Here is a 20202-nt window from a genome sequence, read left to right as displayed (position 1 = left end):
CGTGGCTTCTACAAGTGCTGTGCGGAATGCCTTGCAAGCTCCAGTGCCATAAATATGGCATAGACTATCCTGGGCATTTTTGTCCGGAGCACAAAGGAAGCATTTTGGCTTCTCCGTGCAGTCTACAGCCTTGTGGTTCTCTCCGCCACATTTGCAGCAGTACTTGCTTCTGTCTGGTCCCGCACACTGACGTGTTTGGTGTCCAAAACCAAGACATTTAAAACAGCGTGTTACTTTTGCAACTGGGCGTATACGACAGTTCACCAAACCGATCCGTATACGGGCCTTGTCAAGGGCCTTAATCGCACTGGGCTCGTCTAGTTCGCAGAAGGCTGCCCAACTACCTCGTGGTGTGGGTTTTGTCAAATTTACCCGTTTGACCTCCAGGCTGTCAGTGAATTCACGTTTGTGTGATTCACGGACTTCGCTCTCGGTAGAGATTTCATCCAAATCGAGGATCTCGATCGTTGTTGTTGGTGTTAGCGTCTTGACTGTTCCGATGTTTGCAGTGGCTGCCTTTACTGCATCGGTGAAAGCCTTGCTGTCTTCGGTCTTTCGAGCTATTTCAAGGAGAACGCCTCCGTGTTTCGTCTTTTTAATAGACTTTATTTCTACGCCCGTCTCTACAGGGCTTAGTTTGGCCTTGATTTCCTTGAAGAGATCGGCGTATGTTCGCCCTTCAGCTGGTTAGACAAGCACAGCTTTAGTTATTGTTCTCTTCCTCCTTGGTTTCTTGGAGCCACCGTTGTTTGGCTGGTTTTCGGCTGTTGCAGATTGAGCCGCTGGCTCCTGTTCTTTCGTTTTCTTGCTTTGCCGAGTTACTTTGGTCCCGGTATCATCCCGGGCTGTCTTTTTCTGTGCTGGCTTGTCAATTTCCACGGAAGGACTGGGCGTGGACAGCGGCCTCTTCTTGTTGTTACTCTTTCCTTGCTGTAATAATTTCTTAGGAGTTCCCAGAGGTGGCTGTGATTTTTTGCTCAGACTTGGAGATGTTTGAGTCGTTGACGCCGACGTCGTTGGTGATTTGTTGGACAACCTGTATGCCGTACTAATAGATGTAACCAATTTTTGGATCTCATGATGGAGATTCTTCTTGCCTTTTATGAAGTCAGCTAACTCTTCGATCTTGCTGCCGAGCCTCTCCATTGGTGACTGTTGGCCTGTAACGGTGGGTACAGAGTTGATTCTTCCTCGGTGGGTTTGATTAGTGACAGGAGTAAAAGGTCCTCCACTTTTTGGAGGAATGTTGCTCAGCTGTCTGTTCTCTGCCATCTGGGCTGATTTCGTACTCCGTGTAACCTTGCTAGCATTGCTAGACAGCAGAGTCATGGGGTCTACTCCGCCAATCAAACGGTCGCTTGATAACGACGAGTTTAGGCCCGTTTGCACGCCTTCCCTCGCCGGCACTGCGGTATCCCCCCTCTGCACCGTAGACGATGTTTGAAATTGATCTGTCATTTTCATATGATCTTTTGCTAGGTTTTGGTCCACCCCGAGTATTCTATTTTCTCGGTACCCGACGCATCTGACGTGCAGATATGCCGGGCATTCCCCTATCCGCCACCTGGGGAGTAATTCTGAAAAAACACTTTTTTCGGTTTTCTTTCGTTCATGATATCTCTCGAACGAATCAACCGATTTCGACCAGCTTGGTGGCGATCGACGTGGTTTTTTATTGCCTAGAGCTGATTAGTTTTTGCAATCGATTAATGGAGCTGTTTAAAAGTTATCCAAAAAAAAACAAATTTGAAAAAATTTTTTTTCTTAGTTTTTTTGAGATTTGTCAAAATCTACTGGTTTGAATCAATCCAGAAATTATTCGAAATCTAAGTTTAGTCAAGCCCTTTCGAATGGTGCCAACCGCGATGAAATCGGTCGAGCCGTTCAAAAGTTATGAGAGGTTTACATACGGCCACACACACACATACACACACACATACACACATACATACATACAGACATACGGACAGCATCGCGAAGACATTCAGGAAAGCTTCCCAGGACCTTAAAACGTCAAGATTTAATGAGAACTCGATTTTTCAAAAACAGGGTAAAACCAATAACTTCCCGATTTTTGAAAATTTTTAATTCTCTCAGCGGGAAGTTAAAAATTTTTTCAAAAGTTGTTTTGAAATAACTTTCAAACGGCTCTATCGATCAACTCCTAAAACTAATTAGCTCTTAATCTTGGAAAACCACGTCGATTGCCGCTAATCCGGTCAAAATCGGTTGATTCGTTCGAGAGATATCGTGCAGGAATGAAAACCCAAAAAAGTGTTTTTTCGGAATTACTCCGAAATTTCTTGTTTGATCAATTGAAACTTAAAGATTTTCCATGAGGCTTAAAAAACTTCGTCGAATGCCGTCAACCCCAAGAAAATCGGTTTGTTCATTCAATAGTTATTGCAGTTTGAAAACTCAAAAAATAGTTTTTTATCAAACTTCTATTAGACTTTTGAGCTCGAAAAGCTCAAAAGCATAGCAAAGTCATCTCTTTGAGCTCGGAGAGCTCAAAACAACACATGAACTGTATTTTTGAGCTCGAAGAGCTCAAAAACGGCATTGTTGCAATTTTAAGCATCCAGGTATGGAACTAACGGGAAGTTGTCCTAATTTTTGATTACCTTAAATATCAAGATTTAAAAACAACAACAATAAATATAGAAATATTTGAATGCTCTACTTAAAAAGAACCAATAAAACATATACCCGTCATAAGCTAACATCTTCCGACAAGGTAAAATAATTTAATTATTTTATTGGAGTACAGATTGCACAGGGCTGAGAAATTTCGAGTACAGTTTTGTTTTTGCCAAATAAAATATTATTACATAAAAAAATATTGAAAAGAAATTTTTAAAAGCCTGCCATCACTTATAAAATACTATTTAGTAAAGATTTCGTTGAATACAATTTGTACTGAGTAAAGTTAACGTTGAGAAAAATTAGTATCGAGTAGTGAAAGAATTGAGAAAAGTTTTTTTTTTTAAAGTTATTCAATTTTTCAAGTTGAGTACAGTATGTCGCAGAATAGAGTAATTTGGAGTAAAGATGTGTAACTGCCGCCCTTCCACATGATGGCGTTGGACTATACCAACATCTTTTATAGTAAAACCACGAAATTTAATTTTAAAATCTCAATTCTATAAATATTTATAAAATTTAGATATAATGATACGTAACAGTATATTTATACCCCCCCTTCCCCTTTAGTGAATATAACACACAATAACGTTTGATCGATTCCATCTCCCCGGGTCAAAATGTTACGTAATACTTGAACGTTCCCTTATTAGAAATTTAATTTATTATTTTTAATGATATTTCATTTTAATTATTATTATAATGTTTTTATTAGGGTCATTTCACGTCAAATCGACCAATAGTTGGACTCGACCCCTTTCGATTTGGACAAATTTTGGTCAGAAGTTTTCTTTTATCTTATAACGAAGTTCTGCCAAAGAAAAAAAATTTTTTAAATTTTTTTCAAAAGTTATGCAAAATCCAAAATTTCACTATTTTCCATATTTTTTAAACTTATGTTTAAAAAATCTTGAAAACTATTGCAATTAAAAAAATCGCATTGGGTAAGTTTCAAAAGGGATAGTTGGAGCTATTAAAAAAAAAATTTCCGAAAAAAAATTTTAAAAAGTCTCCAATTTTTAAAATTTTGAATTTTTGAAAATTGTCAAAATTGACCGTCGACAATAAATTTTTAGCTCAAATTTTTTTGTGCACTACCTTGTACCAACCTTAAAAGATCCAAAAATTTGGAACTGTTTTCGGAACTGTTTTTTGTTTTTTTCAAAAATATGAATTTTTGAAATTTGTTAAAAAAAAATTTTTTCTTAAATTTTTTTTTTTTTTTTTTTTTTATCCTAATCGAGTTTGGCAAATAGCGTAATTTTGATATTTTGAACAGTTGAAATTTCATTTAGTGGCATAATGATGAGAAAAAAAACATTAATTGTATTTGTTTATTATTGGTTATTCGAAATTGTCATGCTGCTATTCCTATTTTAAGTGATGTGATGAGAGTAAAAACCTTATCCTCATCTGAGGAGGAAAGGATTTTCGGATAACTAATACAGATATATACGAGTTCGTTAAAGAACCAGATATTAAAAGCAGTAAAAAAACTGAATTTTCGGTGTTAGTATTTTATCTATATTAAGTTTGGATTTAAAGATTGAAGTCATATTAACATTTTTCAAATTAAGAAAAAGAAAAGGAGCAAGAACAGTAAAAGAAGTATTAAAGAAAAAAAGACTTTCGTGACAGAATGTAAAGTGAACTTACACTTGAAACGCCCTATTAAATAAATGAATAACCAATAATTAACAAATACAATTAATGTTTTTTTTCTCATCATTATACCACTAAATGAAATTTCAACTGTTCAAAATATCAAAATTACGCGATTTGCCAAACTCAATTAGGATAAAAAAAAAAAAAAAAAAAAAATTAAGAAAAAAATTTTTTTTTAACAAATTTCAAAAATTCATATTTTTGAAAAAACAAAAAACACTTCCGAAAATTTCAAGATCTTTTAAGATCGGTACAAGGTAGTACATAAAAAAATTTGAACCAAAAATTTATTGTCGACGGTCAATTTTGACAATTTTCAAAAATTCAAAATTTTACAAATTGGAGATATTTCTTAATTTTTTTTCGAAAATTTTTTTTTTTCAATAGCCCTAAGTATCACCTTTGAAATTTACTCGATCCAATTTTTTTAATTGCAATAGTTTTCGAGATTTTTAAATTATAAGTTTAAAAAATATGGAAAATAGTGAAATTTTTGATTTTGCATAACTTTTGAAAAAAAATTTTTTAATTTTTTTCCTCTGGCAGAACTTCGTTATAGAATAAAAGAAAACTTCTGACCAAAATTTGTCCAAATCGAAAGGGGTCGAATCCAACTATTGGTCGATTTGACGTGAAATTACCCTTATAGTAAATTAATTTTGAGATTTTTTTTGTAGAACGAAAATTCATCCTTATTTTATTTATTTTAAAAACTTCGAACGCGGATGTTCTGCAGAGTGAAATTTCAAATCACTCTGAAATCACTCCGCAAATAAAAACTCCGGATTCACTCCCTACGCGGAGTGATTAATTATTTCACTCCGAGTGATGGGAGTGGAATGGGAGTGAAATTCACTCCCGATTCACTCCGGATTTTATACAGTGTAAGTATGTGAGAAAAGTATTTTATTATTAATTTTATCATTTGCATAATCGTTATTCGTTTTATATTGAAAGCCAGACAAAGTCTTAGATTACCGAGGTCCTAGTTTAATTTGTGACCTTTTTTGGCTGTATTCAACTACAGCTGCTTGATTAACATGTTAGTTTTAAGAAACGTAATTTTTTACAGTTTCTCTAGTTACTTCAGGATGACTTTTAGTATATTTTGAAGCAGCTACTCTGTATACTTCAGGATGACTTTTTGTATATTTCGCAGCAGCTACTCTATTTACTTCAGGATGACTTTGAGTTTATTTTGAAGCAGCTTGTCTCAATTGTTTATGCCTAATTGAATTTTTAATCTTTTCCTACTTTTTTTTCATCCCGGGAAAAAATTATCAGACCTGATCAGTCATGAATAGGCATGAGTCTTCAGGCCTGATCAGACATGAAAAATGACCATGCCTGATCAGGTTTGAATTGACCCGATCAGGCCTGATCAGACATGGTCATTGTTACTTCTAATGAATTATTTTGCTTAATTTTATAGATATAGTACTTGATAGAGTCATACGCAATTCTCTATAATGAATTAAAATACAAAAAAAAATGTTTACTTATAATTGTAATATTGTACGGCTGTAACACCAGCGGTTACCCATCCACCTACTAACCATGTTCAATGTCGCTTAACTTTAGTGATCGTGCAACTTGAAGTTCCCGCCTGCTGTTCTGCTATCTTATGTGACAATAATTCTATGAAGTACATAACTTATCAAATTAGTTTATCATAAATATAATATAAAAATTGATTTTATAATATATTTTGATAGTCATAATTTATTTATTTAACTGAATCTCATTATAACCTCACATTTATTGAAATAATAAAATAAATAATGATTTTAATATTAGGCAAGAGCAGAACAGACCTAAACATCCCATAGGAAATATAACAAATTCTTTATTTAGAAATTATTTAAACGTAATGATAGAAATAATTTTGAAAATTTTGTGATGACCAAAAAAAATTTTATCACATTTTTGACTATGCAAGTCTAATCAGATCTAATTTTTTATAGACTGTTTAAAATTGTTTAGACATGAATAGGCATGGACAGGTATGATCAGGCCTGAGCGTATTTAACAGTTTTGAATTTTTTTATGAATTACATAAATAAATATGTTATTATTCTTTTGTCTAAACGCCAACTTCAATAACGTTATGAAGATTGGTAATTCCAAATATTATTTTCTATCACAGCGGCATTTTTCATAAAAATATAAATATTAGCAATCAATATCATAAAATTAATCACATATTAATTGGGAATATAAACAACAATGTTATTATATTAATCTGTCTGAAAATTAACATCGATGAGTTAATGAATAAATTTATTTGTGCTTATAAATATAAAAACAAATATTTTTAACCTTTGTTATTGAGAAATTCATCACAAATTAATGGTATAAAAAAATATATTTATTATTATTCATTTTATTGAAAGTTATTTTAAATCCACCGTTTTTTATAATAATTTAACGATATCGTTTTGAGATTTTAGAGACGATACATCAGAAACGATTTACTATTTTGATTTTAATCATTAAAATTAGCATAATCATTTAACAATTTCAACTTAATATTTATATTATATTTAGCTGTGTTATGAGATAATGGAGTTTATTCTTCATGATCTTTGCAATACATGTTAGCTATTTAACTTATAAATGATTTAGCTATTCTTTCTTTAAAAAGTATGATTATAAATTCCTACTGTCCCAACAATTGATCGATAAAATTTTAAGTCAAAATATATTTGCCTGACATTGCATAGAATATTATTTTTTAGTAACATTCTACTTTAATTTTAATAATTCCTTTGAATTTAGTTGACAACAGAATTTGTTATTACAATTTATTTATTTTGACAGTTATTATAGCAACGGTAACCATAGTAACGGTAACCACGGCAACGGTAACCATGGCAATGGTAACCATGGCAACGGTTACCATGGCATCAGTAACCATGGCAACGGTAACCATGGCAACGGTTACCATGGAAACAATTACCATGGCAACGGTTGATTAGCGTGGGTGGTTGTGGAGGGTAGGGTGGGGTTGAGTTCTATAATTGATGGGTGTCACTGATGGTTTCTTGGATTGGAGAATCAAAATGAAATTTTCCCCAAAAAAAAAGAGAGAAAGAGATAGGGAAGGGGGAAGAAGGCACGGAAGAAAAGGCACGGCAGAAGAGGGGAAGAATGAGAGGGAGGGGAGGGGGTAGCATACGTGATGGTTGACGGAAAATCCATTTTGGCTAGGAATAGGGATTGAGAAAGATGACCTTGACGCCACCTGCCAAGAAAAATGTAAAACAAAGTGGTGGCAACTAGTATACAAAACAATAACATATTTGTTAAATAAATTATTTTTTTAATTTAATTAAAATAATTTTTCATAATATCTTCTTCAAAAGTATCATCAAGTTTATCTATTCCACTGAAAATTAAAAAAAAAATTCAATTCTAGACTTCGAAACTTTTTACGATACTGAATCAAAAGACATCTTACAACTTTTCAGATTTTTATAACAATTAAATTATTATTAAAAAATTTTGTAAAAGAATTCCACATGTGGAAATTTAAAAAACTTATTTGTACAAAATTTCAAAAGTATTTTTTTTATGATAATTGATTTATTATAAAAATTTAAAAAATTATCAAATGTCAGCTGATCTCAGGGTCATTTTTTTAATGAAAATTAAATTAGCCTACATCTGAAAATTTTTATAATTTTCTTTATTAAAAAAATCAAACTAAAAAATTTCACATGTCGAAGATTTGAAAAATTATACGTGCAATTTTTTAAAAGTATTTTTTTACTTGCAATTTAATTGTTGAAAAAAATGCAAAAATTGTTGAACGTCGGCTAATTTTAGTATGATATCTTTCTACCAAGTTTATATTCAATCATAACTTTCGTCAATTAACGAATATTAAAAATAATTTTAAAAAAACTTCATCAACTAACATCAATTTTTATACTGTAAATATCGGAAACTTTGGTTTGAGTGACAACTGAGCAGATTATGGTTGAATGTTTATTTGAATCTTGTTTCTACACCATTCAAAACGTGTCCTGACTTGAATAATTTTTTTCCTTTTATGTCATTTTGACCCCTAATATGGGTATTTTTGACGGACAAGAACCCGAATTTAATTATTTTTTTCATTATTTATTTCAACTAATACTATTTATTACACTGTTTACATCACTATGCTTTACATTTTTAACACCAGGGCGCTCCACTTTCAGTAGTAGTGCTGCCTCTACAGTTCTTTCTCAATCCCTATTGCGTAAAATCCGTTCTTAGTGAGCATCAACATCACGAATGGAGTAACTATGCTGAATTTCAAGTCAATCGGGCAAATAGTTTCGGAGATCTCGTGAGTGAGTGAGTGAGTGAGTGATTGATAGATTGATTGATTGATAAATTTATTCATGCCAAGGCACAGGCCAAATGGCAATTTAAATGAGAAATATTTACATCTTAAAAATTTATAATATTAAATGTAAGTACATAATTCTTAACCTAAATTTTAAAATAATATTGCAAAAAAATAATATTTCATATTTACTTTCTTTCAAAAACTCTTATACATTTTTAAACTTTTTTTTTTTAAGCTGATTCGACTAATATCTCAATTTAAGTCCTTTAATTAGTATAAAAAGTAAAACAAGTACTGTAATCAACAAATTTAATTTATCAATTGTTTAATTTATCAACTGTCTAAATTTAGCAAATAGTCAAAAACTTTATTTTTGAAGACTTCACTGCTACTCGAATTTACAATTTCAACGAGTCATTCTTCCCACATACGAATCACGGAGATCAAGAAGGAGTGCTCTATATAGGTGGTAGCAAAATGAGGTAGTTTGAAGGTAGTATGTTTTTTAGCTGCTAGCCTATTAGAACGTCTAACATCAATATCTTTAATGAATAGTTCTCGTAAATGCTTGGGCTTTTCAACTTGAAGTAACTTATAAAAATAACAGCTCATGTAGTACATTCGGCGATACTTTACAGACAACCATCCCAATTCGCGCCTGGAAGGTGAAATATGCTCATCTTTTTTTAGATTAAAGATAAATCTGATAGAGCAGTTAATCCACGTTTGAGCTTTAAATTGTTAACAGAACTTGAGTCTACCAATACAACGGAACAATAGTCAGCGAGTGGTAGGATGGTTGCTGATACTAGTAATTTTTTTATAGGAGTTGAAAAGATGTTTTTCCTAACTTTGAGACAATGCAGAGCTGAGTTCACTTTACTAACTATCTGAATGACGTGGTAGTTCTATGACAGATTTCTACTTAGTTGAATACCTAAGCACTTGGTATCGTTAACGTAGGGTATGATACCATTTACTACTATTGGTGGGGGATCCAAGTCCTCAAGCTTTCTCAACTTACTATTAGAGCCTAAGATCATAGCCTTTGTTTTAGCTGGGTTGATTTCTAATCCATGGTCTCTTGCCCAGTCAGCAACTGATTGTGCATCTGAGTTGACCCTCCAGACAGCATCATGTAGCTGATAAAAAAAGAAGTGAGAGTATATGTATTTGTCATCAGCAAACAATCCATGCTTGCAATATACCAGCCGTTGAGCCACAGAATTCATGACTATTAGAAACAGCATTAGACCCAGAACAGATCCCTGCGGAACACCAGATGACGTTTTGAGTAGTTGAATTGGAGTCCCAATATCGTTTAATATTGATTGAGATCGACCCGACAAGTAAGAGAAAAACCAATTTATTGTTTCCTTTGAAAAACCAAGCTCAAATAGTGCAATCAATATATCTTTGGGATCGACATAGTCGAAAGCTTTACTCAAGTCAAACAATACTAATATAGTAAGCTTACTGTTGTCCATTGCTCATCGAATATCATCAGTGAGTCTCAATAACGCTGTTTGCGTACTGTGATGTTTCCTAAATCCAGACTGAAATGGATCAAATGTGAGTGAGTGAGTGGTATTTCGCTTATATATATACATACGATATAACGTAGCTTCTCACCACAAGAACGTCGCCAATTTACAACAGATCTTTACCGAACTCAACATACTTATTCTACAGATAAATACCGAAGTCAAGTTCGGAGATGAGCTTAATCGGTCAAGTAATTAAGAAATGCCAGGATTGTAAATTTCGAAAAACATAAAAATTCATATTTCTTCACTTTCTTACTCGAATAACTTTTGAATGGGATAACTTATTGAAACTCTCAAAATTGTGTCCTATTCCGCTATGCCAATTATGAAATTTGCTATTGTACTGGTTTTTAAATTTTTCCGTCGATATATATCTTCGATTGCATAGAAGTTAAAAGCCCTAGTTGTGTATACAATTCTCGTTATATTTTTTTTCTATCCATGACGAAATCTACTTCTATTTCAGCTGCCAAATGGTCTTTTTTTTTAACTTCCTGCTAGCTCGGAGCTCAAAAACATCATTAGTGCAATTTTAAACAGCTAGATATGGAATTAGCGAGAAGTTGCCGGGATGGCCTTCAGGGTCTACCGTTTTTTCTAATTTTTTTATTTTAATTCATTATAGAGAATTGCGTAAGACTCTATCAAGTACTATATCCATAAAATTAAGCAAAATAATTCATTAAAAATAAAAATGGGCTTTCAGACCTGGCCATGTCTGATCAGGCCTGATCAGGTCAATTCATGCCTAATCAGGCATGGTCATTTTTCATGACTAATCAGGCCTGAAGACTCATGTCTGTTCATGTCTGATCATTTTTTCCCGGGCGGTCAAAATTTCAATGAACACAAAATTTCAAAAATAGTATATTACACCCCTAGGGAAGTAAAGTAAGAAAGGTCTCGGTTTCGCCTCGGCCAACAATTGCATGTGATATGAGGCTTTCTTATTTACTTTCCGAGGAGTGTATACTATTTTTTTCCCCGACGAAGGCGGAAAGCGGCAACTTTGTTTAGCGCAGCGAGGCTGAAGTTGCCGCTTTACGCCTGGAGGGGAAAAAAAGTATTTTTTAACTTCCCGGTAAAAAAATTGAAAATTTTTAAAAATCAGGAAGTTATTTTTTTTACCCCGTTTTTCGAAAATCGAGTTTTCATCGGATCTCGACATTTCGAGGTCCTAGGAAGCTTCTCCGACTATTCCCACGATGGTGTCGGTATGTCTGTATGTTGGTATGTACGTGTGTGTGTGTGTGTGTGTTTGTGTGTGTGTGTGTGTGTGTTTTTTTTTTTTTATAGAGGAGGTAAAATACGTTTACGTATGCCAGGACTTGGTGTTGTTGCCAGGACTAGGTGTTGGTGCCTGGGTATGTCGGACTCAGAAGACAATATTATTTTGCAACAATACCGACTAAGCATCCTCCTCTTTCGTTTCCCTATATATGTTACAGGGAAGACTGGATCAGGATCGCGTTAGCATTACTTCGATCCAGTCCATGTTGTGCCTCACGACACCTACTTCTTGTTATTACTGGTTTCTAATCCCTTTCTGCGATTTTTTCTTTCAAGAGACGCTGCGCGTAGGCTCCTACAGCTGTCCAGTTTTCTTCTTTTTTAATCATGCAGGTTACCAAGCTCTCAGGGGAGAGCGCGGTGCCCATTGTTTCTTCGGTGCAGATTCTATCGTCCTTTCATCGATCACACTCGAAAAACGTGTGCTCGGCGTTGTCAATTTTGTCTGGACAGTATTTGCACGTTGGTGTGCTGTGCAAACCCATCTTGAATAGATAGGGACATAGGCATTGAACTGCCCATGTCCCGTCAGTAGCTGGGTCTGAAAGCAGTCCGTGTCCCCGTGCTTCCGAGACAGCCAGACGTTGATGTTTGGGATAAGTCGCGCTGTCCATCTGCCTTTCTCTCCCGACGTCCATCGGTCCTGCCACTCTTGCTGCGTTTCCGTTTTTATCCTCGTTCTTGCCTCCTTCATGTTTTCGCCACCGATTTTAGCGTTGTAGAGTCTTGCTCTCTCGAACGCTAATAGGTCGATGGGCGCAGCTCCCGCAATGACCAATACAGCCGCTTCGGAAACCGTGCGGTAGGCGCAGGCAACTCTGAGAGCGCCTCGCCGCTGCACTGCTGCCATTTTCCGCCGATAGGTTTTCTGCTTTAATATATCTGCCCATATTTCCGCTCCATAAAGCAGTACCGAATGGACTGCTTCCAGAAGGACTCTCCTCTTTTTGGTTCTTGGTCCCATAGTATTCGTCATAATTCTTGCTAGGCTAGACACCGTCTTGCTGGCTTTCTGGCATGCACTATCGAGGTGTTCGCGGAAAGATAGTTTCTCGTCTATCATTACCCCCAGATAGCGCAGGGCCCTTGTTGACGTTAGCGATATTCCTCCCATGTCCACAGCAAATGGTTTTGGGAACCATTTTTGGCGAGTCAGAACGACCATCTCGGTTTTGTGTTTTGCGAATTTCAGGTGGTGTTTATCGAGCCAAGTCTCGACAGCATCAATGGTTTCCCGAACGAGTAGTTCGGCCTCCTCTACGCTGTCTACTATTATCATGGCCGCGACGTCGTCTGCAAAGCCCGTTAGCTCAACTTGCTTTGGCAACGGGATTTTCAGAAGCTCGTCGTAGTCCGCGTTCCATAGATCGGGCCCCATTATTGAGCCTTGCGGCACGTCAGCCGTTATGGCGTATTCTTGTGGACCTTCCGTGGCTTCTGCTATCAGCTTTCTCTCGTCAAGGTAGTTGTCGACTAGTGCCAGATTCTCCGGCTCCACGTCAAATCTGTGCTCCAGGGCGTCCAAAATATCTCTCCAATTTGCGCTGTTAAAGGCATTTCTAATGTCTAGCGTGAGGACAAGACACACCTTGCGGGCTTTGAGGCTACCAGTCCATGCTTCTCTCGCTGTCGCTACGACTTTCTGGATCGCGCCGACTGTTGAACGTCCTTTCCGGAAGCCGTGTTGGTTTGCGGCAAAACCTCCAGCACGGTCTATGTCGTTGCGAAGTCTCCCTTGTATGAGCTTCTCGAGCAGTTTTCCAGCAATGTCCAGCATACAGAGTGGTCTAAACGACGAAGGTGTTATGGGGGTTCCCTTACCTTTGTCTAAGAGAACCAATCTCTGCCGTTTCCAGACCACGGGAAACGTGCCAGTTGCCAAGCATGCGTTGTAGGTGTTCAGGAGTATGTCTGGGTATTCCAGGGCTACAGTTTTGATCACCGATGCCGAGATGCCATCAGGTCCAGGTGCCTTTCCTGTTTTGAGTGACTTGGCCGCGTCTTGTAATTCCTTAGTTGTGAAGGGTGTTACTTCGCTGTTCTTAGTGTAGTGTTTCTTCTCCCGCGGTGGATGTTTGGGAAAAAGCTCCGTTACAATGCTCTCCATCAAGGCAGGAGATTTCGGTGCCTCTGGTAAAGCCTTTCCAAGTCGTTTGGCGACAATTTGGTAGGCTTTACCCCAGAGGTCATAGTCGAGATCGTTGCAGATCTCTTTCCACAGTTTCGCTTTACTTGCTTCAATGGCTCGGTTTAGCGTCTTTTTGGCCTGCTTGTACTCTTTTGAATACAAGTCCTGGCTTGGGGAGCGTTTTGTAGCTCTCGTTGGTCGGCGACGTAGCTGATGGCATATTTTGCGAAGTTCTGCTATGTCCGCTGACCACCAGTACGCCGGCCTGTGGAAGCTCTGGTTTTTCAGCCGCGGCATAGAGGCGTCATATGCGGTAGTAATTTCCTTCATCGTGTTTAGCACTGCCTTTTCCGTCTCACTGCAGGTATCCGGTGTCGGGTTGTTCTAGAGGATAGACCAGCTTCGTGCGAGTGAAGCTTGCAATGCCTCTGGACCAAGCCTTTTGGCATTTCACTTCCGCTTAGAAACGTCGCGTTGTGAAACCGGAGCAAATGCCAATCCAACGCTGAATGTCACAAACTGGTGATCACTGCCACTGTATTCTTCAGATACTGTCCAGTCTTCAATCATGTTGGCAGTCCTTGGAGTCGCCAATGAGATGTCGAGGATGAATTCTTGGTACCCTGGTCTTCTAAAGGTCGTGGTGCTCCCGGTGTTCAGCACTATGAGGTCGAGTCTAGCCACGACGTCAGCGACCTCGTTTCCTCTGGTGTCGGAGAAAGCAGCGCCCCACTCAGCCGATTTAGCGTTGAAGTCTGCAGCTACGATAACTTCGCCGTCGAACTTAGTGACCGCATCTTCTATATTTGCGAGTTTCTGTCGGAACACACTAATCCCTTCGTTAGGTGAGAGATAGACGCTCATGAAGTAGGTTGTGGGGATTTGAATCCAGACAAAACCTGCTCCACCTCCGCTGTTGTTGACGGTAACGTTCTTTGTGTTCACAATCCAAATTGCTGCCGTGCCCGTTTCGTCTGCAAACCATGTTTTACCTTCGATGTTTAGATATTGCTCGCAGATAAAGCAGACGTCAATTTTATCTTCGAAAACACGCTTGCGCAGCAGGTTTTGCGCCAAGGTGCACCTATTCAGGTTGCCTTGTAGTATGCGTGTCATTTCTGACCTTTCGTGGCTTCTGCAAGTGCTTTGCGGAATGCCTTACACGCTCCAGTGCCAGAAATATGGTATAGACTATCCTGGGCATCTTTGTCTGAAGCACAAAGGAAGCATTTTAACTTCTCCGTGCAGTTTACGGCCTTGTGGTTCTCTCCGCCACATTTGTAGCAGCACCTGCTTCTGTCTGGTCCTGCACACTGACGTGTTTGGTGTCCATAACCAAGACATTTAAAACAACGTATTACTTTTACTACTGGGCGTATACGACAGTTCACCAAACCGATCCGTATACGGGCCTTGTCAAGGGCCTTAATCGCACTGGGCTCGTCTAGTTCGCAGAAAGCTGCCCGATTAGCTCGTGGTGTGGGTTTTGTCAAATTTACCCGTTTGACCTCCAGGTTGTCAGTGAATTCACGTTTGAGTGCTTCACGGACTTCGCTCTCGGTAGAGATTTCATCTAAGTCGAGGATCTCGATCGTTGTTGTTGGTGTTAGCATTTTGACTGTACCGATGTTTGCAGTGGCTGCCCTTACTGCATCGGTGAATGCCTTGCTGTCTTCGGTCTTCCAAGCCATTTCAAGGAGAACGCTTCCGTGTTTCGTCTTTTTAATAGACCTTATGTCTACGCCCGTCTCGACAGGGCTTACCTTGGCCTTGATTTCTGGGAAAATTATTCTAAGTTCCGAACAAGATTTAGTATGGAAAATCATCGAATGGATATATAATGAAAGAAATTGCGATTAAAATAATAAAGAATTGTGAATTTGACGAAACGAATGGATAGAGAATGAAGGAAATTACGATTAAAATAATAAAGATTTGAGTTTCAAAAATAAAAACTTAGAATTTGGCGAGACGAATGGATAGAAAATGAAGGATATTACGATTAAAATATTAAATAATTATTTTTGAATGCTAGTTCGAGGGCACCGGACAGGTGTCTAAAACGACCCTTCCGGTTCGTTACAAGAGAGTTGGGGGAAAAATGATAAACGCCAAAATTTGGCTCGATAAAAGCAGTTCTTTCTCGGGAGAATTACTCGGTTGAATACTCTTCACCAAGTAATTCGAGAGGATGATACTCTACCTGGAGTCTGACCAAGGCCCAGGTAAGTATCGTGAACCGACCGGATGAAAGTGCTGACTTGACCATATGGGGGAAATTTGGCCACCGCGTAGCTGGAAAGGGTTGCTTTCCAAGCACCCAAACGGGATTAGGGGTAAGTAGGGCCGGAAAGAGTTGCTTTCCAAGCACCCAAACGGGATTAGGGGTAAGTAGGGCCGCGATTTAGGGTGTAACCGTCGGTAGGAATACTACTTTGTAAAGGTAGTAGACAGAGTTTAGCCACCAGGTAGCACCGAAAACGGAAAAACAAACGGTGTGTGCGGGTTAAGTTCGAATATTGTGAATATTGACATAAAGTTTGTACATATTATCACTTAAGCTTTTGATATTTGTTGAAAAGAGTGTTCTAATGTATTGTTTATATTGTTTAATTTGCTTATATTGATTATATCGTTTATTAATATGATCAGGCCAATAAATAGGTTTCCTTTTTTTTTTGATTTATTTAAAATGAAGTGTTTTGTTTATATTTTGTTATTGATAATGTGATCCCCGTTTATGACTCTGGACTCCGGCGAGCAAATTTCGAGCCGGGGACAAATTAGATATTTATATTTTGAAAACGTGGACGTTACAAGGTATGGAATTAGCGGGAAGTTGCAGGGATGGCCGTCAGGGTCAACCGTTTTTATAATTTTTTCTTCAATAACTTGTTTCACTGACCTAGGTATGTAATATACTATGTATTTTTAAATTTTATTCTTTTCTATTATGTATTTTTTATGGTTCATAAGTACCCAAATTTCGTATTTTTCGAACCTTCAAAAATTCATGACTCCAAAAATATTAACTTTATCGTGAAAAGTCATTGGTTCTTTTTGATTTGTATTGCAATAAAAAATATAATAAAAATTTGTCCGGTTGGAAAGTAAAAAAAAAAATTGATGTGGTGTCATGGGACACCAGGTAGGAACGGAGTTCCGTCGGATAATATAGAAGCAACACAATTTGCAAAAAAAAATAAAATGAATTTATAATGTGAATATACGCCACGTGCTTAGACAAGAAGTTCGAATATATGTCGTGGAAGAAGGAAAAAGAAAACGTTTGGAAAATCCAAAAGTGTACGCCTCATAAAGCTCATTCATTTTTTAAGATAAAAATAAATTGTCTAATTAAAAAAAAAAAAAATAATCAAGCAATTACTTACAGAGTATTTTTTATTTTTTTTTTAAATACCAGCGCCCGTTTTTCTCGTTATATGCGCACGCAGTCGAAAAAAATCTACTTTGATCAAGTGGCGCCATAGTTTTCATGTGAGAGAAATAAGAAAAGTTCGTTTGTTTTTGTACGTGTATATCGTAATGAATTTTAATAAAAATTCAATTAAAAAAAAAATACGTAAACTAGGCTTTTGATATGAAATACGGCACCAGTTCATCGAATTCTTTAACTAATCAAAAAAAGCCTGGTCTCGAAAAATCGATTTGTTTGAGAGTAATTATTGCTACATACAAAATGAGAGTCACATTAGGACGTCCACGTAAAATTTTTTCGAAACGTTTTTTTTTTTTTTTTTTTTTTTTAAAATAGTAACATTAAATGATTTTAAAAAGTATAAGATGGTTTAATTCAAGTGTTTTCCCGGTGTACATCTACTTATATTGTTGTATAAGTACAATGTGGTTGTGATAGAGGCATTTGAAGATCACGAAATTGCTTAACCTTGACGAGTCGGATATAAAGCACAACTCCACACGTCTCCCGCTATGAGGCGTGCAATAAAGAAAAAATGACGGCATGCGCGTTGCTTGCACATGAATTTATGAGTATATACTATGCATTGGTGAGGCGGAGTGGGATCAGAAAGAGAAGGGGTGAGAGAACGTAAAGAAAGAGGGAGAAACAGAAAGGTATTATACACTATTCGCTTGTATACAGGGTGTCCCAAAAGTCACGGACGGCATTATAGCATCTGATGAAAAAAATAATTCTGAGACGAAAAGTCCTTAGCCATTTTTCAATTAACCGCATAAATAATTAATTATTAATTAAAAATAACGTCTCTTTATTTGTTAGAGAGAGAGCGCCAGTGTCCAGTAAAGTATGTGCCAAACAAAGACACAAATAACTGTATGACTAACTAGTTTCTATAGCTAACGTAGTCACACATATTTACTTACACATTCACACGTGCAAGCGTCTTCGTTGGAACGCACTTGACTTGACACTAGCACTCTCTCTCTAACGCATAAAAGGACGTTATTTTAATTAATAATTAATTATATATGCGTCTGATTAAAAAATGGCTAAGGACTTTTCGTCTCAGAATTATTTTGTTTATCAGATGCTGCAATGGCGTCCGTTACTTCTGGGACACTCTGTATACGACTATAGCACTTCTGTTATATATTTTTCTTCCGATTTTAGTCTCACATTTTTTTCAGTTCGGACGCGCAGCAAAATCCCTATCTCCTCCACGCCTGCCGTAAGGAACTTCGTTCCAATAACAACTCCCTGGAATTGGTTAATCAATTTCGGTATAGACACTATGACACGGGGTTTTTTTTATGGCGATGTGCATTTATATCATCAGGAGGATAATTCAAAGAGGATCGTATATAAAAATCAAGGTGGAATAGTTTTCGGTACTCATGCGCCGATTCCTCCTGGACTAATAATCACAGAGCGAATTAACTGTCATAAGCTAGTTCTAAGTAAATAAATTTTAGGTCAAATTTTGCTAAAATCGCTGTAAGTTCAGCGGTTAGGCACTAGTCATAAGTTGGTTATTCTTGTATCTTTATTAGGTGTATTCAGAGTCAACAAACTTGTAGTTATAGATGAAGTTTTCGTTATTCGTCAACAAACAATCTTTCATTAAGTTACGTAATATTCCTTGTCAAATTACTTAGTATAAACAAATCATTGACGAACAATTCATTGTGAATCGACTCTACTTTAACCATGACGGTGAAACTGCTAAGGATTCTACCCATCTGTTGAGTGTGATAATTCTGGAAAAACTGAGAAAGTCCCAAGTTCAGCGTTGAAATAGTGGTCCAAATTGGTCTTATAACGGCCATAAGCATACGACTTTTGCATAGTTGATATACTGTGTGTACATCACAAATATATCGTGAGGTGCTGCAACTAGTAAACCGCAGACAATACAACCGTGACAGTTTTACAGCGACATATCAACCGACGATACTTTAACTGAAAGACATTTCATCCGAAGACATTTTAACCGAACGATAGTTCAACCTGATAACAATTTAACCAACGACACGTCAACCGGTTGTAGAAAGAAGGATATAACAATACTATCTCACGGTTAAATTGTCTGCGGTTTACTTGTGACGGAACCATATCGTGAATAGACCATCTGAGCTTAATGAAGTGTCAAAGCACTAAGTACACACTTCAGTTCACGAGGGAGTTTCACCCAAAAGCTATACTAGAGTAATTGAAACGTGTAATTGAAAATCGTAACTAAAGTTGTGATTTCTCCGGAAGAAAATCACATAGTAATAACTGATTTATTCTAATTGTACAGTAATTTTTTCTATCTAGCCAATACTTCCAAGTTCACTGCAACGAGCTTACAATACCATAATAAACTATTTTCTGGAAGCTATTGACATTTTTGTAACCATACCACTGTTTTAGTTTCCTGGGCTAATCGATGAGCATATTTGGCGATTAACTTATGCTCATCATCATATCTTGAACAATCAAAACTTTTTGCGGTTGACCGACTATCCATTGATCCAGCATCAAAACTCGTATTAAATCCTGACTCTTGGAAGCCATTGTGAGATGGCAATGGAGATGGTGGCCTGAAGAACAAAGAATGTTTTTATGATAGTAATTCAAATAATCATAAGTATTTACGAATTATTGAATGCTTTACTGATGAGAAAAATAGAAAATTTTAAGAAATCATTATTTAGAATGTTTATTGAACTCAATAAAAAATAAGTATCTAGTGTGCACCACAAAAATAAATTGGAAATATAGTTTTTATAATTCTGCGAATGCAAATAAATAACGAGAAATGAAGTTTATTTTTGAATTCGTTTTAATTTCTCCGAGGATACTATTTTTCTCTCATAAATTTAATGCTTTCTATCATTCTAAAGCGTGCATCATGAAAAACAAAATCAGTAAAGCGATTGACTTTAAAGGTTATTCCCGCGACTTCCCGCTATTTTCAAATAGTATGCACTCCAAATTTCTAGAATTACGGTGTCTTTAAGCTTTTCAGGCTCAAAATCCAAGATAGAATTGTAATTTTCTTTTGAGCTTTTCAAGTTCACAAGTCTTTTTATATTTAGTGAAACTTTATTTGAAAATATTTGAACGGCAATATCTTTCGAAATTCATTGAAAAAAATTGATTTGAC

General features: G+C 36.5%; 1 protein-coding gene across 6 annotated transcripts in view; it reads right to left on the bottom strand.

Moving 5' to 3' along the window:
* Positions 1-20202, bottom strand: part of LOC123260037 (dystrobrevin beta) — an 822761-nt gene that overhangs the window by 538107 nt on the left and 264452 nt on the right. For all 6 annotated transcript variants that reach the window (XM_044720962.1, XM_044720963.1, XM_044720964.1 and 3 more), the window contains one exon: positions 19456-19636. In XM_044720962.1, coding sequence (XP_044576897.1) covers positions 19456-19636 — 181 coding nt within the window. The remainder of the gene's footprint in view (positions 1-19455; positions 19637-20202) is intronic.

Source organism: Cotesia glomerata, linkage group LG2 (genome assembly GCF_020080835.1).
Source record: "Cotesia glomerata isolate CgM1 linkage group LG2, MPM_Cglom_v2.3, whole genome shotgun sequence".
Classification (NCBI taxonomy): Eukaryota; Metazoa; Arthropoda; class Insecta; order Hymenoptera; family Braconidae; genus Cotesia; species Cotesia glomerata.
Note: the sequence above shows the minus strand (reverse complement) of the source record. Positions and strands in the feature narration are given on the sequence as shown.